The sequence below is a fragment of the Phaseolus vulgaris genome, chromosome 3, assembly GCF_051622355.1.
Source record: "Phaseolus vulgaris cultivar YP4 chromosome 3, ASM5162235v1, whole genome shotgun sequence".
Lineage (NCBI taxonomy): Eukaryota > Viridiplantae > Streptophyta > Magnoliopsida > Fabales > Fabaceae > Phaseolus > Phaseolus vulgaris.
In genome coordinates, this window is record NC_143500.1 from 53595379 (window position 1) to 53613229 (window position 17851).

The window sequence follows — 17851 nt, forward strand, 5'->3', positions numbered from 1 at the left end:
ACTTAAATAATTATTAATTATTAATTAATTTTGAAATTAGTAAATAGTATAATCTTAAATTATGTGTTACAATAATTTATAAACTTTTAATATGAGTTTTTATAAATTAATTTTATTATTCAAATATTTTAAAAATATATTTAAATAACAAATTTTTATATTTTAATTATCATTGTAATTTAAATTTATATATTTAGAACAAAAATTAGAGGTATGTACAACAACCAAGTGCATAACTCATATAGAAATATTTGACTCATAAGTATTTAGGTCTAAAGAACCTAACTTTTATAGGTCAATGTAATTTTACTAGACAAAATTGGGTGATCATAGATTAAATTTGTAAAGATCCAATTCAAATTCATATTTTTTTATGAAAACAACTTGAATTTTTAAAAAAACAAATATTTGGATTGAATGTTAAAACTAAACTCATATTTTTATAAAGGTAATTTATACTTCTATAAATTTAAATTCAAATATTTAAATCAAATTTTAATTTCAATTTTATATTTCATAAAATAATTATAATTTTTATAAATTTAATTTTAAATTTTAATCTATGTTTTCTACCGTATAAACATGCGTGCATAACTAATTAAAGTGAGTTAGTAATTTAAATAAAAGTAAGTTAGCAACAATACTTACATTAATTATTAAATACATGTTCATTTAAAAAATTAAAAAATAAACTTATATATCAAATTGAGAGTTATGCTATTTGGTTTAACATTAAATGTCGTCCAACAGACTTTTTCCTATTCCAATAAAAATAATTATTACATTTAGATGTTATATAATTAATATAAAATTATTAATAATCAATGCTTATTTACTCGACTAGCAATATTATCTTGTTACTTTATTCATGGCATAGAAAGCCAAATAGAGTAATAAATATAAAAGTTGTAGTAGAAATGTATCTTTTAATTACGAAAGAATAGGTCTTTTTTTTTCATATAAGGTTTTGTAAATTATTAATAATGTATGTAATATTTTAAATAGTAAATTTATTTTATCATCACATAATTTAAATTGGATTTATTACAAGATATTTAATTCTTCATGTGAACTATTATTTCTTTTTTTACTTTTAATAAATTAACTCATAAGAAAATTATTAAATAAAACTAATTTTAGAATGTAGTTATTATATTGATTAAATTATAAACTATTTTATAAATTAAAAAATTATTAAATTTATTATAAGACATTTAATTCTTCATTTGAACTATTAAAATTGTTCGGTCCGGTTGACCTGGGACGTCTTCGTGCGCGACCTCAACCGTCAGCTAGGGACTCCTTCTCACGGGTTACCTGTGGATTCCTGCAAAGAAGGACAAAGGGGCGCCCTAGCGGCCGTTTGCACTCCGACGCTCAAGTCAGCCAGCAAGAAACACCAAAAACTCTACACCTCCGTATTGGAGCACCGTGTGTGGCACTTTGAAGGTGGTCAAAGGAAAAACTCTCTCTCTCTCTCGTGTCTATTTCTCCTTCTGGCCAAAATCTTCCTCTAGTCCCTTGCGCGTAACCTCAAGGCTCGAGCAAACAACTAGAGTGTTTCTGGAAAATTTGCCCAAAAGTTCGAACCCCGTTCCCAACATTCGAGGCGCTATTTAAACTACTCCAGCATTCAAAGCGCCTTAAAGCGCATTTAATTATAAAACGTAGCGTATTTAAGACGTTTAAACCGTTTGGGAGCATTTATAGTACCTTAAATGCTTGAAACGGAAACTGTATTAAATAACTTTAATTACCTTGTACCTGACAAAACGGCGTTTCGATTCTGACTTGGTTGTTGTACACGTGGAGGGCCTCACAGTGCCGTGACCCACACTGAGGGTATTTCCTCGTGTGGGCCCTCCTATCTGGGAGTGCATCTGCGCAAGAGTGACCCTTCGGGTGCCAACTCATGCCCCCAAACCTCCAGTCACTCACTTTGAGAGCGTATCTACCTTCCTCTCGTACCCTGCACCCGGCTACCCTGGGCGTGACCCTCCTCATGAGTCGTATCTATCCCAAGGGCGTTTCTGGGGCGGCAGGGGCACTTCACGAGTCAGGTTGCTCTACACTGGCGCTATTACTTATGGCCTTGAAGCCACCTTTCTCTTCTCTTCATTACTGCCCCGGATTATCGAGATTTGAGGCCTTCCCATGGCGTCGCTCCCTCCATGGTCTTCCCTACCCATGGGTATCGAGGAGCGATATTGTGATTGCCCTGCTTTTGTGACAGTTGGCCTTGGCGACGCCCTACCTTGGCGACGTCTTATCTTGGCGACACTCCCTCTTGGCGACGCCTTACGTTGACTTTGACCTCGACGTTGACTTTGACATTGACTTTGTCAACGCCCGGGTACGGGACGATACAAAAATTATGTTTTTTTTTTACTTTCAATAAAATAACTCATAAAAAATTATTAAATAAAACTAATTTTAGATACGAGTAGTTATTATATTGACTAAATTATAAATTATTTTATAAATTAAAAAATTATTAAATTTATTATAATAAATTTTCTTCATTTGAACTATTAAAAATATTTTTTTTTTTTTACTTTAAATAAATTAACTCATAAGAAAAATCATTAAATATAACTAATTTTAGACACCAGAATAAGTAGTTACTATATTAAATAAATTAGAAACTATTTTATAAATTACAAAATTATTGGTGTCTAAATAGTTTTTATTATTAATATAAATTTATAAAATAGTTTTTAAATGGTTATTTAACCATTATTTACCAAAGTTTTGGGTACTAACTACTTTATATTCTAAATTAATTTTTATTAGTCTTTTTAAGACTAATTTAAAATTTAAAATATTAATAACTAAACCCTTGGTAGCTAATTTAAATATCAGTTTAAAAACTATTTTATAATTTTTTATTAATAATGGAAATCACTTTAGTCAATATAGTGACTAATTATTTTTTGTCCTTAAAAATAATTGTAATTTAATGTTTTTCTTGTAGTGTTAATCGAATTTCATATACTAATGCAATAGCCAATAAGAAAGTTATGAATGTGATTATTATGTCATACAACAGATGTGGATTATATCTCGTGCAACATTATTTTTTATTGGAACAAATATTAAAAAACTTAAATATTCTTAAAAAATAGATTGAATGTTTCATTGGGCATACACACAATTAAAAAGATTCGTTATAGGCAAGATATTTTCTATACTATTAAAAAATATTGTTAGTTAGGGTTTAAAATTATGTTTGGTATTTAGGCATTGGATTTTCATATTGCTACTTTAGTTTTTTATTAATAATTGTGGTTAGTCCAATTATGTTTTAATGTTTTTTACATTGAAATGTTCACATAGTTTAATTGGACAAGTTTTCAGAATCATAAGTCAGAATTAACCGTGAAACTTCTTCTATTAACAAATCTTATATGTTTATATTTACAATTAAAAATAGAAAGACACAAAACTAACAAATTACTTTAAAAAAATTAACACATATTACATCGGTTAAAAATCATAATTAATCTAAAAATACATGTATTATATTGTCCCGATATAATACATGTAAAAAAAAAAAATTCTTTTGCACCAACATCCCTTTGAGACCATAACTAATGCAATTTGTTTCTTCATATTTGTTTGGATTCATCTCCTTTACACTTAATTACACTAAATGTTACATTAGTTAGTATTTTTAGTTGATGTAATTTATAATTCACGTAAATGTCTTACTTTTTTTTTTATCGATAACATCTATGTACCTTGATTGATATAATATTTAACAAATAATCGATGTAAAATATTTTTTTAATCATAATGTTTTTGTGTAGTAATTGGTATTTAGTACACGTTACATGTTAAAATAATAGCTCGTTGTAAATATTATTCATTTTGAGATATTTTGTGTTTTAAATCCTTTCTTGAATTTTGTGTGATGGTTTTATTATGTGAATCAATATGGTCTAAGGGGTACAGTTATATAACTTGGGATTGGGACCTTACAAATGTAATGTTTTTTTTAACTTGACATGATAATATCTATTAATATTATTAAAGAATAATTTATGTTAATATATATATATATATATATATATTTAGAATATTAAAAAACTGTGAAAAGAATAAATAAGATGGAATCTAAAATAAGATAAAGTTAGATATATTTTAAATAATTTATATAAAAATTAAATAATTAATTAGTTTATGATTTATGCCAAGGGGTACCTTGAACTAAATATATGAACTTTTTAATTATGTTATTACAAATGCTTAAGCTTTTAAACCTTTAAAACCATGTCATATTTATTAAAATTCTATTTGTGGTTATGAGTAAAGTATAATTTTTAGAAATGTTTTAATGATATTAATGTATTTATTGATTTATATTTATATTAATGTCAATTATATTATTATATTTATTAAAAAATTACCTTGATATATTAGAAGACACGGTGAGGACTAGGATAAGATTTTAGTTTTATTAAAAAATTTCCTTGATATTATTAATGTATAATTTTAGTTTTAGAAGGATGAGATTATAATATTGTTAGGACTAGGATAAAATTTTAACAACTGTCTAACTAATTTTAATATTATTACACCATGCCAAAGTAGATGATGTGAAAAAACAGAAAATAAAAACACCATTACAATTTGTTCATTATTATTAATTCTGAAAAATATAAATGTTTTCTTAAAGCTTGTATACGTTTGTAGATTTGATTGTGATAAAACCAAAATCGATAAAGTTTTTTTTTTTTTACATGGCATGTCAATTCCATAATACTACTTAATGTAATTGAATTGAATTAGATTCATACTACTATTTAATGTAATTGAATGGAATTAGGTTAAAATTAACCACACAAAAAAATTGACTGGGTTGATTAGCAAGTTATGCAACTTGCTTACACCCACATCTAAAATTTTGAACCTAACAACTTTAGTTGACAAATTTTTCACAAACACCATTAAGGTAAAAGTTTCATATTGTCCATAAAGTATTTTATTACAAAATGAACAAGTTCGTGTCTCTCAATGATATTATGAATAAATAACATTAGATTTATGCATAAATGTGTCCAAATTAAGGGGAGGAGAAATTACAATAGAGATAATTTTTTTTATCAAAAACAAAATTAAAAGGAGTACTTGGAGTGTTCCAAATCCATATGAAAAAAAAAACCAGTAAGATTATCAAACAAAAGAATTTGCATAAAGACATTACAAAACAATAGATTGTCTGCAATAAAATAGAAATTAAATAATTGTTCCTTGCAAATCACAATCTTATGTAATCTTATGTAGTCATCAAATGTGCATATTCCAATTTTAGAATCCTTTAGATTATAGAGTTGATTGTGTATTACATTAAAAATTTCGATTCATCTATTACCGTTGTTCCAAACCTGACATATGATTTTGTAGTTAAAAATAATATGATTGATTGACTCAATGTGAGATGTGCACAAGGACCACTTCGTATCAGCCTATATAATGACACAAATTATCTTTTGTTGATATTTTCCATCAAGTAAAAAAATAACATTAGTTAGAGACTTAATATTTTATAAATCTCTAAAATAAAGAGAATAATCTTAAAATAATATATACATATCCTCATCAATAAAGTACATCACTCATCATGTGTGGCCATGATAGCACAATGGTAAAAAGTGTAGTACTTTTGTAACACAAATCCTCAAACATTTGCTCAATTTACAAGAAAACGTTTGTGTAACTAATTAAAAGTACCCCTCCAATGAGTTTAGCACAAAATAGGAGTAGCTAAAGATTCTTTAATTTATTTCAAATTATAAAAAAAATAAAAAAATTCTTTAATTTATAATAATAACCCATCCACCCATTTCAAGTTATATATAGTACAAAATTCGCCTTAATATGTGTTACTAAGACCACTCTTTTATAATTCGCTTCTTATAAAAAAAATCTGATAAATGAAATAAAAATAATAAAAATAAATAAGAAATAAAGTAGAAATTTAAAATATGTAGATGGAGAAAAATAAAAATATAAAAAAGTAACTGAAAAATAAAAATTTACCCACTCTATTGTCATCTTAGTTTTCACTAATTTTTTTTTTCTAAATTAGTTTTATTATTGTTAAATAGAATACCTTAGTCGATGTGAGATCTCCAACCCACCCCTCACGTCGAGAGTGACAGCAGTTCGTGCGTGGGATAACATATTATGGGTGGTCCGATAACGACCCGATAGCGGGTGCCCTGATAAACTCAACAAATAATTGCTAGGATAGGCTCAAAATGACTCTGATACCATATTACAAAGTGGACTTTAAGTCTAACTCAACCTCATAAAACCAACTCATGAGGTTAAGGTTTGCACTCACTTGTATACAATGAATTGTTCTCATCTCTAGTCGATGTGGGATTCCAACCAATTTAGAAACCAAAATTTGTTTATTCTCTAAAATAATTTTTAATTTAATCACTATAATAATTAATTATTTTTTGTCTCTAAAATTAATTTTTATTTTATAATTTTCTTGTAATGTGTGCGACATGTTAATAAAAATAAAAACAAGACTTAGTATTACACAATGCAATAAAGTTTTGACAAAGTTACCTATAATACTTGAAATAGTCATTGGACGTACAATTAATAATGCCAAATTAATCATTATTGCGGACTTTGTTGCACCTCGAGAAACAATGAAGGGCATAGAATTACCATGTCTTGTAGAACAATTAGTCAACTTTTAGTAATTAGTCAACTAAAACAATTAATTTAGTTTAGGTTTAGTTGATTTAAGAAAATTAGGGAAATGGAAAGACAATATTGAGATTAGGTACAGAAACCAAATGATTTTCCCATGATTTGCAATTTCCTAGGAAATGCCAAATTATCTTCAAATGATGAGAATAATTTTCTTTTAGCTTTTCTTTTATAAGATATCACCTTATTATTGTCTTGTTTGAACCTTTACTATATTCGTATTCTTTTTGTCACTTTATTCCAATTTTTTAGCCTTTTCCCAATGTTCATATTTTCTTGATAAAGTATAAAGTGTGTTTGTGACTGTGCCCAGATTAAATATATGAAAAAAAATTATATTTAAGAACCACTTATAATAATATAACAATATTTTGAATTAAAAATAAAACAAAAATAAATAAAATATTAATTTATTGAAGTATGAAACATATCATCACTTTCACAACTCCATTGGAAAAAATATTAAAATATTGATAATGTAAAGTCCTGTGATGCAATTATCAAGAATCATTTCATACTTTAAGATATCTAAAGCTCTCTTTTCTGCACATTCTTTTGTCAGATTGCAAATATACAATAATAAATTAGATTTAATATAGTTACTGAGAAATTAATAAATGTTGATTTGAATATGACAAAGAGCTTTGATTGGAAGGACATGCTTTTGTTTCCCACACCCTCTTCTTTGTTGCTTTCTGGCTTTCTTGTCTCCTTGTCTTTCTTTAGCTCCTTTTACTTTTTTTAATCCTTTCTTTTCTATTCTTTTCAGCTTTCTTTTTCTGTGATTTTCTTTGCAGGTACCATATTCTTATTCCTGCTATCTATAGCTCTTGTGATTCTACACACATAATTTCACAATGAATGCCTCAAAGTGATCGACCTAAGGTGAACTCCAAATCCAAATTTGGCTTCTTGGCACTTGTTTCTGGAGTGTTTGAAGATGAGTTTCCATCTGATATTTCATTGCTTTGGCCCTTTGGATCCATTCCCTTCCATAGAACAAAAAATGAAGATCAGAACTATAATATGCATGTTTGGCTTGGATAATTACAGAACAACATCAACTAGGGTTCACTTAGAGTCTCTTAGAATTATAATAGATTTGACCCAACTATTTTGCATACATAGTGGTGGTAGCTAGCATAGGAATAAGAAGATTTTTAAAAGTGTTAGGATAAATAATATTAAAATTTTTACCATGGTGCAAGTGAAGGTATGGTTATGGGTGAATCCTAAAGTTTGCAAGGTAAGTTTTTCATATTTTGACCGGTGTTAAATCTTTAGTATGTATGAGATATGTTAGAAAATGTTAGGAGTTTATGTTGAATTGTGTGATTGTTTACGTTTGTCAGCTATCCTTTGTTTTATGTGCTATAGTCTGTGTAAGAATTTTGGAAGATTAATTTTGGTTGGCTTTCTATAAGGTTGAGGTATCCCTAAAATACCTCAAATTCATTTATTCGTTTATTGTCGATAAAAAAAATTATGTAACAATTAATTTGAGTCAAATGGGGTAGGTTTAGGTTTCTATGGTGTTTTTAAATAAAGATATATTGCCATTAATTAAAGCTTAAGTTTTCTTTTCCATATCACAAATCAATTTATTACCCTTGTAATTAGCATCTATGAAAAAGATAGGTCTACCAGGTTGAATATGTGAGCAACAAACAAAGCAACTTTTTGAAAAGCCTCTAATTATTCCTTTCCTTGTCTCCATAATGTACATGGCCAAATGAAAAAGATAGAATATGTGTTCTCTTTTATTCTCAACATACTATTCCATGCATTCCAAGCTCAACAACATGCATGTGTTAGTACAAAACACTAGTTAATCCAAACCAAAAGGACACATTTGGAGAGAGATAAAGGGGTGTTAAGAGTAACATTACACAAACCTCAACAGAAGGCACGTTCCCAATAGAATCAACCTTTGGCTTGCCATGCAACCAAGCTTCCCTGCTGCAACAAACAAACACATGGAAAGAATATTTCCCATTACTGAATGGCATGAAGAAGAAAAGCATTCTGAGGAAAGAAAGCAATCTTTTAGTATCTTATTTATAGCTATTCTGCTCTCTGAAATAAAGTTGAAGCCACCCCATGTGATAGCATCTCTCTCTCAAAGGGCAAAATCACTTTGTTTGGCACCAACATTTCTAAGTATGGTCTACCAAGGGAGTGGCTTTAGGACTAAGTTTCCTATAGTTGTAGGACCCCATCAACCCCACCAAATCATAAGGAAAGAGATATCTCTCTTTCTGAGGTGGATTTGTGCAATCATGAAAATCCAATGTCTTGAGTGTGGGATTGTTTTCACCAACTTGCTAGCAGAGAGTGTATTATTACCCCATCATGGAGTCTTGGAGATCATGCTTTGAGAACAGACACAAACAAAAGCAAACTGAAATGATTTATACCTTTTCTGATTTTTCGCGCCTTAGTTTGTTTGTATGAATGGCCAAAGCTAAGAGAGAGAATCAAAGTGAAAGAGAGATTCTCGTCTGAATAAGACGTGCATGATACATGAATTGCGGTGACTACCTTACAATTAATTGTTTTACACACCACGGCAAATACAAATTAATATATTATATAATTATAAATTATATAAACTGATAATAAAGATTTATGTTTCAGGTTTTTTTAGTAAAAAAATGTTTTTCATGACTGGTTCAAAATGATTTGTTCCTTATTTTTATAATTATAATAAAAATTTGTACAATAAATTTGAATTTTAAAAAATTAATATAATTTTTTAAAAATTATGTTAGAACCGTGTTATAATTTTCAGAAATTCAACAAATATTTTTTGAATTGAACATTTCATATATATGTGTTTTACAAGTGTTGGTGTTTAATACGTGTGTCCGACACGGACACGTCATTTAAGAAAGTTGTCCGAACCTTACTACCAACCAAATAAATGCAAAGAACAAAAATATTACTTAAAATTTTGGTCATGATGATAATAGAAGTCCCCAATTGTAGAGTTTTTTTTCTCCCTAATATTCAAAATAACATGTTATGCGCTGTGTTTGGAGGAATAGGTAATACTAAATTATGAATATCTTTGGAAAAACATTTTTACAAATACTTGAGAAAAAAACACTTTAGAAAAACTATATATCACATATTCATTATAAGTTCACATTGTGTTACGTATTAGTTAACTAATTATGAAACTTACTTTTTATTAAATTTTCCGATTTTTAACTTGCATCACAAAGAAGACCAGCAAAATTTATGGATTGACATTCAATTCAAGTGACTTTTAAATGAATAAACAAACATAAATTACTGTTTGTATTCACAATTTTAGCTGCAAAATCTTGGTTTTATACAACTTGGCATTTGGTAACCTGAACGTATTTTGAATCCAAAAACCGTCTATTTGCATATAAGCATACGATCTACAACCTAATTTTAGAGATAAAAAATAACTAGTTTGATATATTTACAAAATTATATACTTTTTTAAAAATTAAAAAACTATTGATATCTAATTAGATACAAAAGTTTTAGATTCATATTTTTCTTATAGAATTTGTCGTATATTTGCATAGAGAAAAAAGTTTGCAGGTAAATATGCTGCATTTTGTCCAAAATCTGAATCTAAATCTTGTAAGTGTTATATAGAAGGGTTGAACCATCCTTAAGTAGTTCCTGTTATTCAATCTCCATTGCTGATAAAAAAAAGTGTTATATAAAAGGATAAAGCTGAGAAGAAAAAGTTCTGAAAACTCGAAGGGTTTGTGATATAGAAGTTTCTAAGTATTTGAACACATTATTCATGGTAATTATCATAACGCCATTACCTTGAAGAGTTGTCCCAAAGGCCACCATTTTCATTATCTTCATTAACACTTGTTCTTGCCTGCTTAATCCTTGGAGACTCTTCAGAAGTATCTCCAGAAGACCCATTATCATAAGCATCACATTGCCCTAATTAATTCATTTAAGTTTAAAGAACAAAATCAAAACAAAATTAGGAAGAACAAGTTTAGTGTAAAATTTCTGAGTCTTCAAACTAAATAAAGTTCAGTATATGGTCACTAACCTGATGATGCTGCAGCTCTATCAGTAGTTTTCACTGTTCGGTACATCTGGTTTTGAATTTTTGAATCATTAGCACAAGAAACAAGCTACTATGTAATTTATTTACTGCATGCATGCATGCATGTTTAGGAAATGTTTTTGCATTAATTCATATTTTAAAACAGAAAATATATAAAACAAAACTTATACAACATAGTATAAGTCATGTTTATTTAATTTTCTAATTACTACTACAAGAAAATCATTAAATAAAAATCAATTTTAGAAACAAAAATTAACTAGTTGCTATATTGACTAAACTAGATACCATTTTAGAGACTAATTTTTTTATTTATTTTTAAATTAATTTTTATTATTGATAAATAATTTATAAATTGGTATCTAATTAGCTACTAAGATTTTAATTACAAATTATTTAGATTCTAAATTTAGTAACAAAAACATGTATAACTAATTAGATATCAATTTAAAAACTATTTATCAATAAAAACTAATTTAAAAATCAATATTTTTTTTAGTCTGTAAAATAATATTTAATTTCGTCAATATAACAACTAATTATTTTTTATCTCTAAAATTACATTTTCTTGGAATGATAAATCACATAAAAAAACATTAATTTATAGGCACCGGAAAACCTTCCTGCATGATATCAGACTTTGTATATCTCATTGAAGAAATGAGAGATAAGAAGGTAAAAATGTATGACTTAAAAGAAAGAAAGAAAAATCAGAGATAAGAATAATGAAAACCTGTGTCAGAATATCAAACTTGTTTCAATAATGAATCTGATATACAGTAACCACAAGTTCTAGTATAGAAGAACAGAAGCATTGAAACCTACAAGGTGTGATATGTGTAAAGCATACAGAAATTTGGTTTCTAACTATAGATAAAGCAAGATTATATATAATCTTTAATGGGTATTTTGCTTTTTGAAAAGATTAATCTCGTGACTTTTATCTGTGAGATATCTTATTTGAAAGAGAAAAAAAGAAGAACTGAGTTGAGGTACATGGTAAGTTGGGAAGGGAATGCATGGAAACATGTGACTAACCATGGTTAAAAGTGGTGTGGTTAAAAAAGCAACTGAGGAAGGGATGATTGAGAAATGATGGTGTTTTGTACTTGCTGTTATTTTTTTTCCCATTTTTTGTTTGGCAGTTTATATAATAATACTGATAAGTTTGTATATAGCTATGGACTGAAGTCTCGGATTCGCTGCAACTCATTTTGAATTGCAGGGTTTTGTCTTACTCGTTTATAGAAACCTCTCTCTGACTCTCTTTTTCTCTCTCTCAACATCCATGGTTCATTCTTCTAAGCAAAAAGCTGTTTATTAGTAGCTTGCAGAAGCAGAGGCAACAGATCAAATAGTAAATGATATCTGCAAGGAAACCATTGGAATTTGCAACATATATTGTAGGCTTTTATGTATGCAAGTAATAATTACCAAACTCAACTAATTTAAACCCCAATAATCCAACTTTAACTAAAAGATTAACAGTAAAAAGAAGTCAAGATTAATTAAGATTAATGATGAAAGTATAGTGCAATGACCCAGTTTGAGATTACCTGCAGGTGAGACTTAACATGTGCTAAAGTGAGATCCTTTACATCCATTAGCTCAAGAACTGATTTGGGTGTAGCCCCTATGGTCAATTAGAAAGAAAAAAAATGCAATTTTTAGAAGAAATGAAGATCCATTTGTTTCTTTCTTTTGTCTATTTCCAGAATAAAAACAAAGTGAAAAGCAAAGTTGGAGGTAAAGAGGAGAGGAAAAAAAAGAGAAAGTGATTAAGGGAAATGATGAAAGCATGATTACTTTCATGGCCACCCAAAAGTTGAACGACATGGACGAAGCGAGCATGGAGTGTGGTGGTCCAACGCATCCTGGGAGCCCTCATGTGACGCTTGGGAGGAAAGCGTGAGAGGAACCTTGAGTTGATGAGAGGTTGGGAAAGGAAAGGGTTTGAAGGTGTTGGTGTGTTGGATGGAGCATGTGGATGAGGAAATGAGAGAGAAGGGTTTTGGTACACAGGGATTCCTCTTATGGGTCTCAGAAAACCTAGGTCTTGCTGAAAGAAATGGTTTTGTTGGATGGGGTTGTTGCCATTATTATTGTTAATGTTGTTTTGGAAGTGGTGGATAAGGTTGGTGTTGGTGTTGGGGATGTTGGTGTTTGAAGAAGAAGGCCTTGGATTGGAGAGGGAGAGGTCTGTTTTGACTAAGGATGTGTTTGTTTTGACTAAGGATGTGGTTGTTTTGGATTCCAAAGCTCTCTTCCAGAACCCCAAATCCATCTCCTCTTCTGTGCTTCTCTTCCAATTACTTGATGTGGATTTACTGTTTGGAGGAGTGATTTGCAAGGACAAATCTGGCTGTGCTGGGAATAGCTCCATGCCTGTCTATATATCTATCTATGTATCTATCTATCTATATTTGTACTGTGGTAAATACTTCTTCTTCTTCTTCTCCTTCTCTTCTTGTGTTTCTTCTTTTCTTCTTCTTCTTCTTCTAAGTTCTTGTTTCCCTAGCTCAATTTCCTTTTGTTGTGCAATATTGCACAACTAAGAAAATTTCCAAGGATGAGAGAGACATGAATTGGAGGGTGTTTGTGGGTGGTGATTTGCAGGAGAAAGGTAAGGAAATGGATATTTGTGAAGGTGTTTGAGTAGAGATTTGAGATTTAAAAGAGAAATGTAAAGAGAGAAAGAGAGAGAGGAAATGAATGAGAAGGTATGGGAAGTGAATTGTTGTTTGTGTTGTGTGAAGTATGTGAGAAAATGACACTTGAGGGAGAGAGATTGAGTGTGTGTACGTGGGGGTAGGGTAAGAAAGGAAGAAAAGGGTGACAAAAGGAAACCAGAGAAAACAAAATAAGTTTATAACTTTTATTTCTTTTTTATAAATATTGGATTTTAAAAACATCAAAAAGTCAAGAATTTACCATATCTTCTTTTATGTCTCCAACACATACTTCCATGAAAGTTAACTCAATAACTCTTAAATTTAAACACACATAATTTGCTTAAAGATTTTAGGAGTTTTTTTTTTTTTAAATATTAATTTTACAACTATCAACAATAAAAAAATATATAAAAAAAAAACTATGAGTGATCCAACTCTTATAAAAAAAATCAAAACTATCTTACATTACAAAACCTTTCAAACTATTGGATACCATATCTCCCCAAACTAACCCGGACAGAAACAAGTTAAATCGAGAATATACAAACTAAATGATCAAGATACTAATCAAAATCATAGAAGTAGAGAAAATTTAAAAGTAATTCAAGACAAAACCTTCAACTGAATTGAAGAGAAAATCTCTCAGTAATCCAACACTCCACATTTAAAAATAATCTTATTCATGTGACACTAACTACTTAATTATAATCTTTTAAAAATCTTTTAAAGAAAGTATCTTTATATTAGTCCTTATATTTATAATTTCATGATACATTTTTGTGTACAATTTATGTATATAATATATTTAAAGTGTTTATTTATTTTTAAGAGAAAACACAAATAAAAAATTCAAATTATACGGTGACTAAACTATTTTAAGATACAGTCCCAATTTTCAATATAATATATATTTAAAGATAAAAACTGATTTGTCCTGAAGTCATATGTAATTAATTATGTGAACTTGGCATTGTATTATTGTTGTATTGTGAATTTTAAAATAATTATTTCTAAATATGTATTATTAATTGATGTAGGATATTTTTATCTTTGACCATGATTTACCTACACCAATACAAATGACATAAATTACTTTTAAGAAAATTGTAATGATTTCTATCTTAAATTGGCTGAGATAACATCATTACAATCAATTATTGAGATATTGTCCGTTTTTAATGTTGATGTTTTTGTTACGGTTTTATTTTTAAAAGATGTCTCATAGAATTGGAAAAAAAAATAATATATAATCTATTATTAACCTTGACTAACTATATTCTCATCATACCAGAAGAAAAATATTCTAAAAAATGTCAAAAATCTATCCAACATATTTCAAAATGTTACTAAATATCACACACTTGATAAAAATATTTATCTGGAAAAATGTTTCCAAGAAATGTGATTCCTGAAATATGCAATACCTAATTTTTGACAAATCACTTCATGCATTCTTTTATGTTCTTGTCACTTTCTCTATTATAATGAACTAACAAATCAAAGGTTCATGACTATGATACATACAAATAAAAAGTCAAATGTACCCTCTGTCTTGTGTACAACAAAATCAGAATAATTATTTCTAAAAGGTTAAAATTGTCTTTCCCTTATATTTTACTTGCCCCGAACTAGGGGTAGAAAAATGGACGAAAAACAAGTTGAAACAATATTTTAAATATGATGATTAATTTTTATTTTTTTTTAAGAAATGAATGTCTTATTGGTGGGTTGGGAAATCTATGGAAAATTTAATTTTGAGGTCACCCTTTAAAATTAACGAGAAGAATTTATATTTATTTATAATTCTTACTGCCATTATTGTAAAATGCGGATAATAAGATGTCTTTAACTTCTCATAATTAATCTTATTCTACTTTTTATTATGATTGTCCCTAGTTTATTATTATTGTCCTTGCATATATATATATATATATATATATATATATATATATATGATATTAAAATATATATTGTCCTTGCATAAATCAGACATTTATGATATGAAAATCAACAAATAAATATAGAATGGAACATCACTATTTTTTTTATGATGATATGAATAATATTAAATTAAAAATATAGTAGATTAAGTATGTTAATTAACTTATATTTTGAACGATTTCGTGTAAATAATATTTGAAATCACAATATGCAGTTGTTTTTGCTCTTCAGTTATTTCTGTTTTCAAACTACTAGATAAGTTAATATATATAAAATGAGGAAAATTTCATCGTTACTTGAAAGAATTGAATTTAAAATATTATAAAATAACTCATTATAACATAAAATGATGAAAAGAATACCAATTCATAATTTCTATATTATACTAACTTTGTTTTCAATTTTATTTTCTAAAATTATAAAGTGAATGTCATAATTATGGTATTCAATCAAGATTATCATAATTCTATTAGAGGGCAACAAAATATGGGATATTTAATTGAGATTTTTAAAAATTGGAAAATAATAATCTATTATTCAAAATTATACAAGCTTCAAGACATTATTGTTGATAGAATTTTCATGGATTTTTCACGAATTTTTATATGTATGTGCGAATAATATTATTTTATGAAACAATATCATCGTTTAATGACCCACTAGCACTATTTCTATAATTTTTGGCAATTGATATTTAATGACTAATTTTAGTAACATAAAACTTAGTAATGTATATTAACGACGGATTTAGTAAAGAAAATTAGTGATGGACTTAGTGACTAAAAGTAAAAAATTTAGTGATCGAGAGGAATTGATTTTAAAATCCAAAAGTAATGATTAATATATTTGTTATTAAATTGATTACTAGTGATATTATTATTTTTATTTTCTATTTTAAAAATAATATGCTTAATAAATATGTTAAAAAATATAAATATAAGGTATCTTCTATAAAAATCACCAAAATAGGACAAATTTATGAACGTTAACATATAATAAGTATAAACAATCATTTAGATAATATTAAAATAATTACATACATAGAAAGGTTCAAATTAAATGTTTAGAAAACTAATAACAAAGTATAATCTAGATAACTAAACTTGTAATTCAACTAGTGGAGACTCTTCTACAATAAATATTGATTGAGAGATTTCTTATCATGTTCAAACAAATTCTGCTTGTAAACACTCAAATAAGAGTAATAATAAAAAGCATAAAAAAGACATCAATGTACCACAAATTAACATAGCATATTTATTACTTTGATTAACATGTATTGATGTTTGATTCACCATGAGATATTCACCTACATCCATTAGTGTATAACAAAACAACTCTAATATTATTAGAAGGTTACAATTTTAAGAATATCTACACAATAAAAAAAGACGCTCTTCGACATGACTTGTAAATATAAGTAATTTTAAATATGCATTACTAAGATAGCATTTCAAAATTAAATTAATTAAATTTTTTTAAACTTTCTAATTTAATACATTCAATAAACTAGAGAAGACCTCTAGAAGACTACAAAAAGACTGAAACTCAACTCTGCAGAGTCATTATCATTTTGAGTTAGACTTAGTTTAAAATAAATGTATAAAGTAGTTTAGGATTTCCTGAGTCATGTATTATAGAATAAGACAAATTCTTCCTACATTTGAAATACAAAATTTGTATTCAAAATTGTACAATTCATAATATATTATATTATGAATTTTACAATTTGAAATAAAAAAAATTGTATTTCGGATTCTAAAATTCATAATATAAGTTTTGTATTTTGAATTTTATAATTCAAAATATAATTTTTTGTACTTAAACGGTGAAGGTAAATGACTACTATGGTGGTGACGCTGGAAGTGGGAGGTGTTTGTGGTGGTGGTATTGGAGGTAGGGCTACTACAACGATGGTGCTAGAGGTGGAGAGTTGCGACGGTGAAAGTTGGATGTGGAAGTTGTTGCGAGGATGGAAGTTGGAGGTGGAGTGCTCAATGGAGAAGATGCTAAAATTGTAATTTCACTTCTTTTATGAAGGTACGGGAAGAAATTGCCTAGAATAATTGGGCCAAGTAGAGTAAAATAATGTTTCTCTTATATTTAGGTCAATGATAAAATAGGATGACATAAACCATCTAAAGTTACATTTGAACTTTTTAAGCCCAATGTAAATCCTAAGACGTCCAAAGGGAGAGAATGGTACACCAAGAAGCTCTACACACAAGGAGGACACATTCTTCACACAGGAGAGACATGGAGACTGTGACTAACCACATGACATTCTCTCATTGCCTATTCTAGATCCAGGATTTTATTTTGAATATGAATTTTGTGAATTTGGCTCTCTTTTGGGTTGACCATAACACTATAAATAAGTGTGTCCAACTCATGTATTTTTTTTAGCTTGAATAAGAATTGTTATGCA

The 17851-nt window shown here is 28.0% G+C and overlaps 1 protein-coding gene across 2 annotated transcripts; it reads right to left on the reverse strand.

Moving 5' to 3' along the window:
• Positions 1 to 7129: 7129 nt before the first annotated feature.
• On the reverse strand, positions 7130 to 13625 carry LOC137808658 (putative transcription factor KAN2). Of its 2 annotated transcripts, none has more exons than XM_068609899.2 (6): positions 12617 to 13625; positions 12367 to 12443; positions 10793 to 10838; positions 10551 to 10677; positions 8631 to 8691; positions 7130 to 7724 (listed from the first exon to the last, which is right to left on the reverse strand). In XM_068609899.2, the coding sequence occupies exons 1-6, from the start codon at positions 13191 to 13193 to the stop codon at positions 7602 to 7604; spliced, it is 1011 nt and encodes a 336-aa protein (XP_068466000.1). In that variant the 5' UTR covers positions 13194 to 13625; the 3' UTR covers positions 7130 to 7601. The 2 variants fall into 2 exon arrangements, with proteins under 2 accessions (XP_068466000.1, XP_068465999.1); XM_068609898.2 differs by having other exon boundaries at positions 8631 to 8694.
• Between the last annotated feature and the right edge of the window lie 4226 nt (positions 13626 to 17851).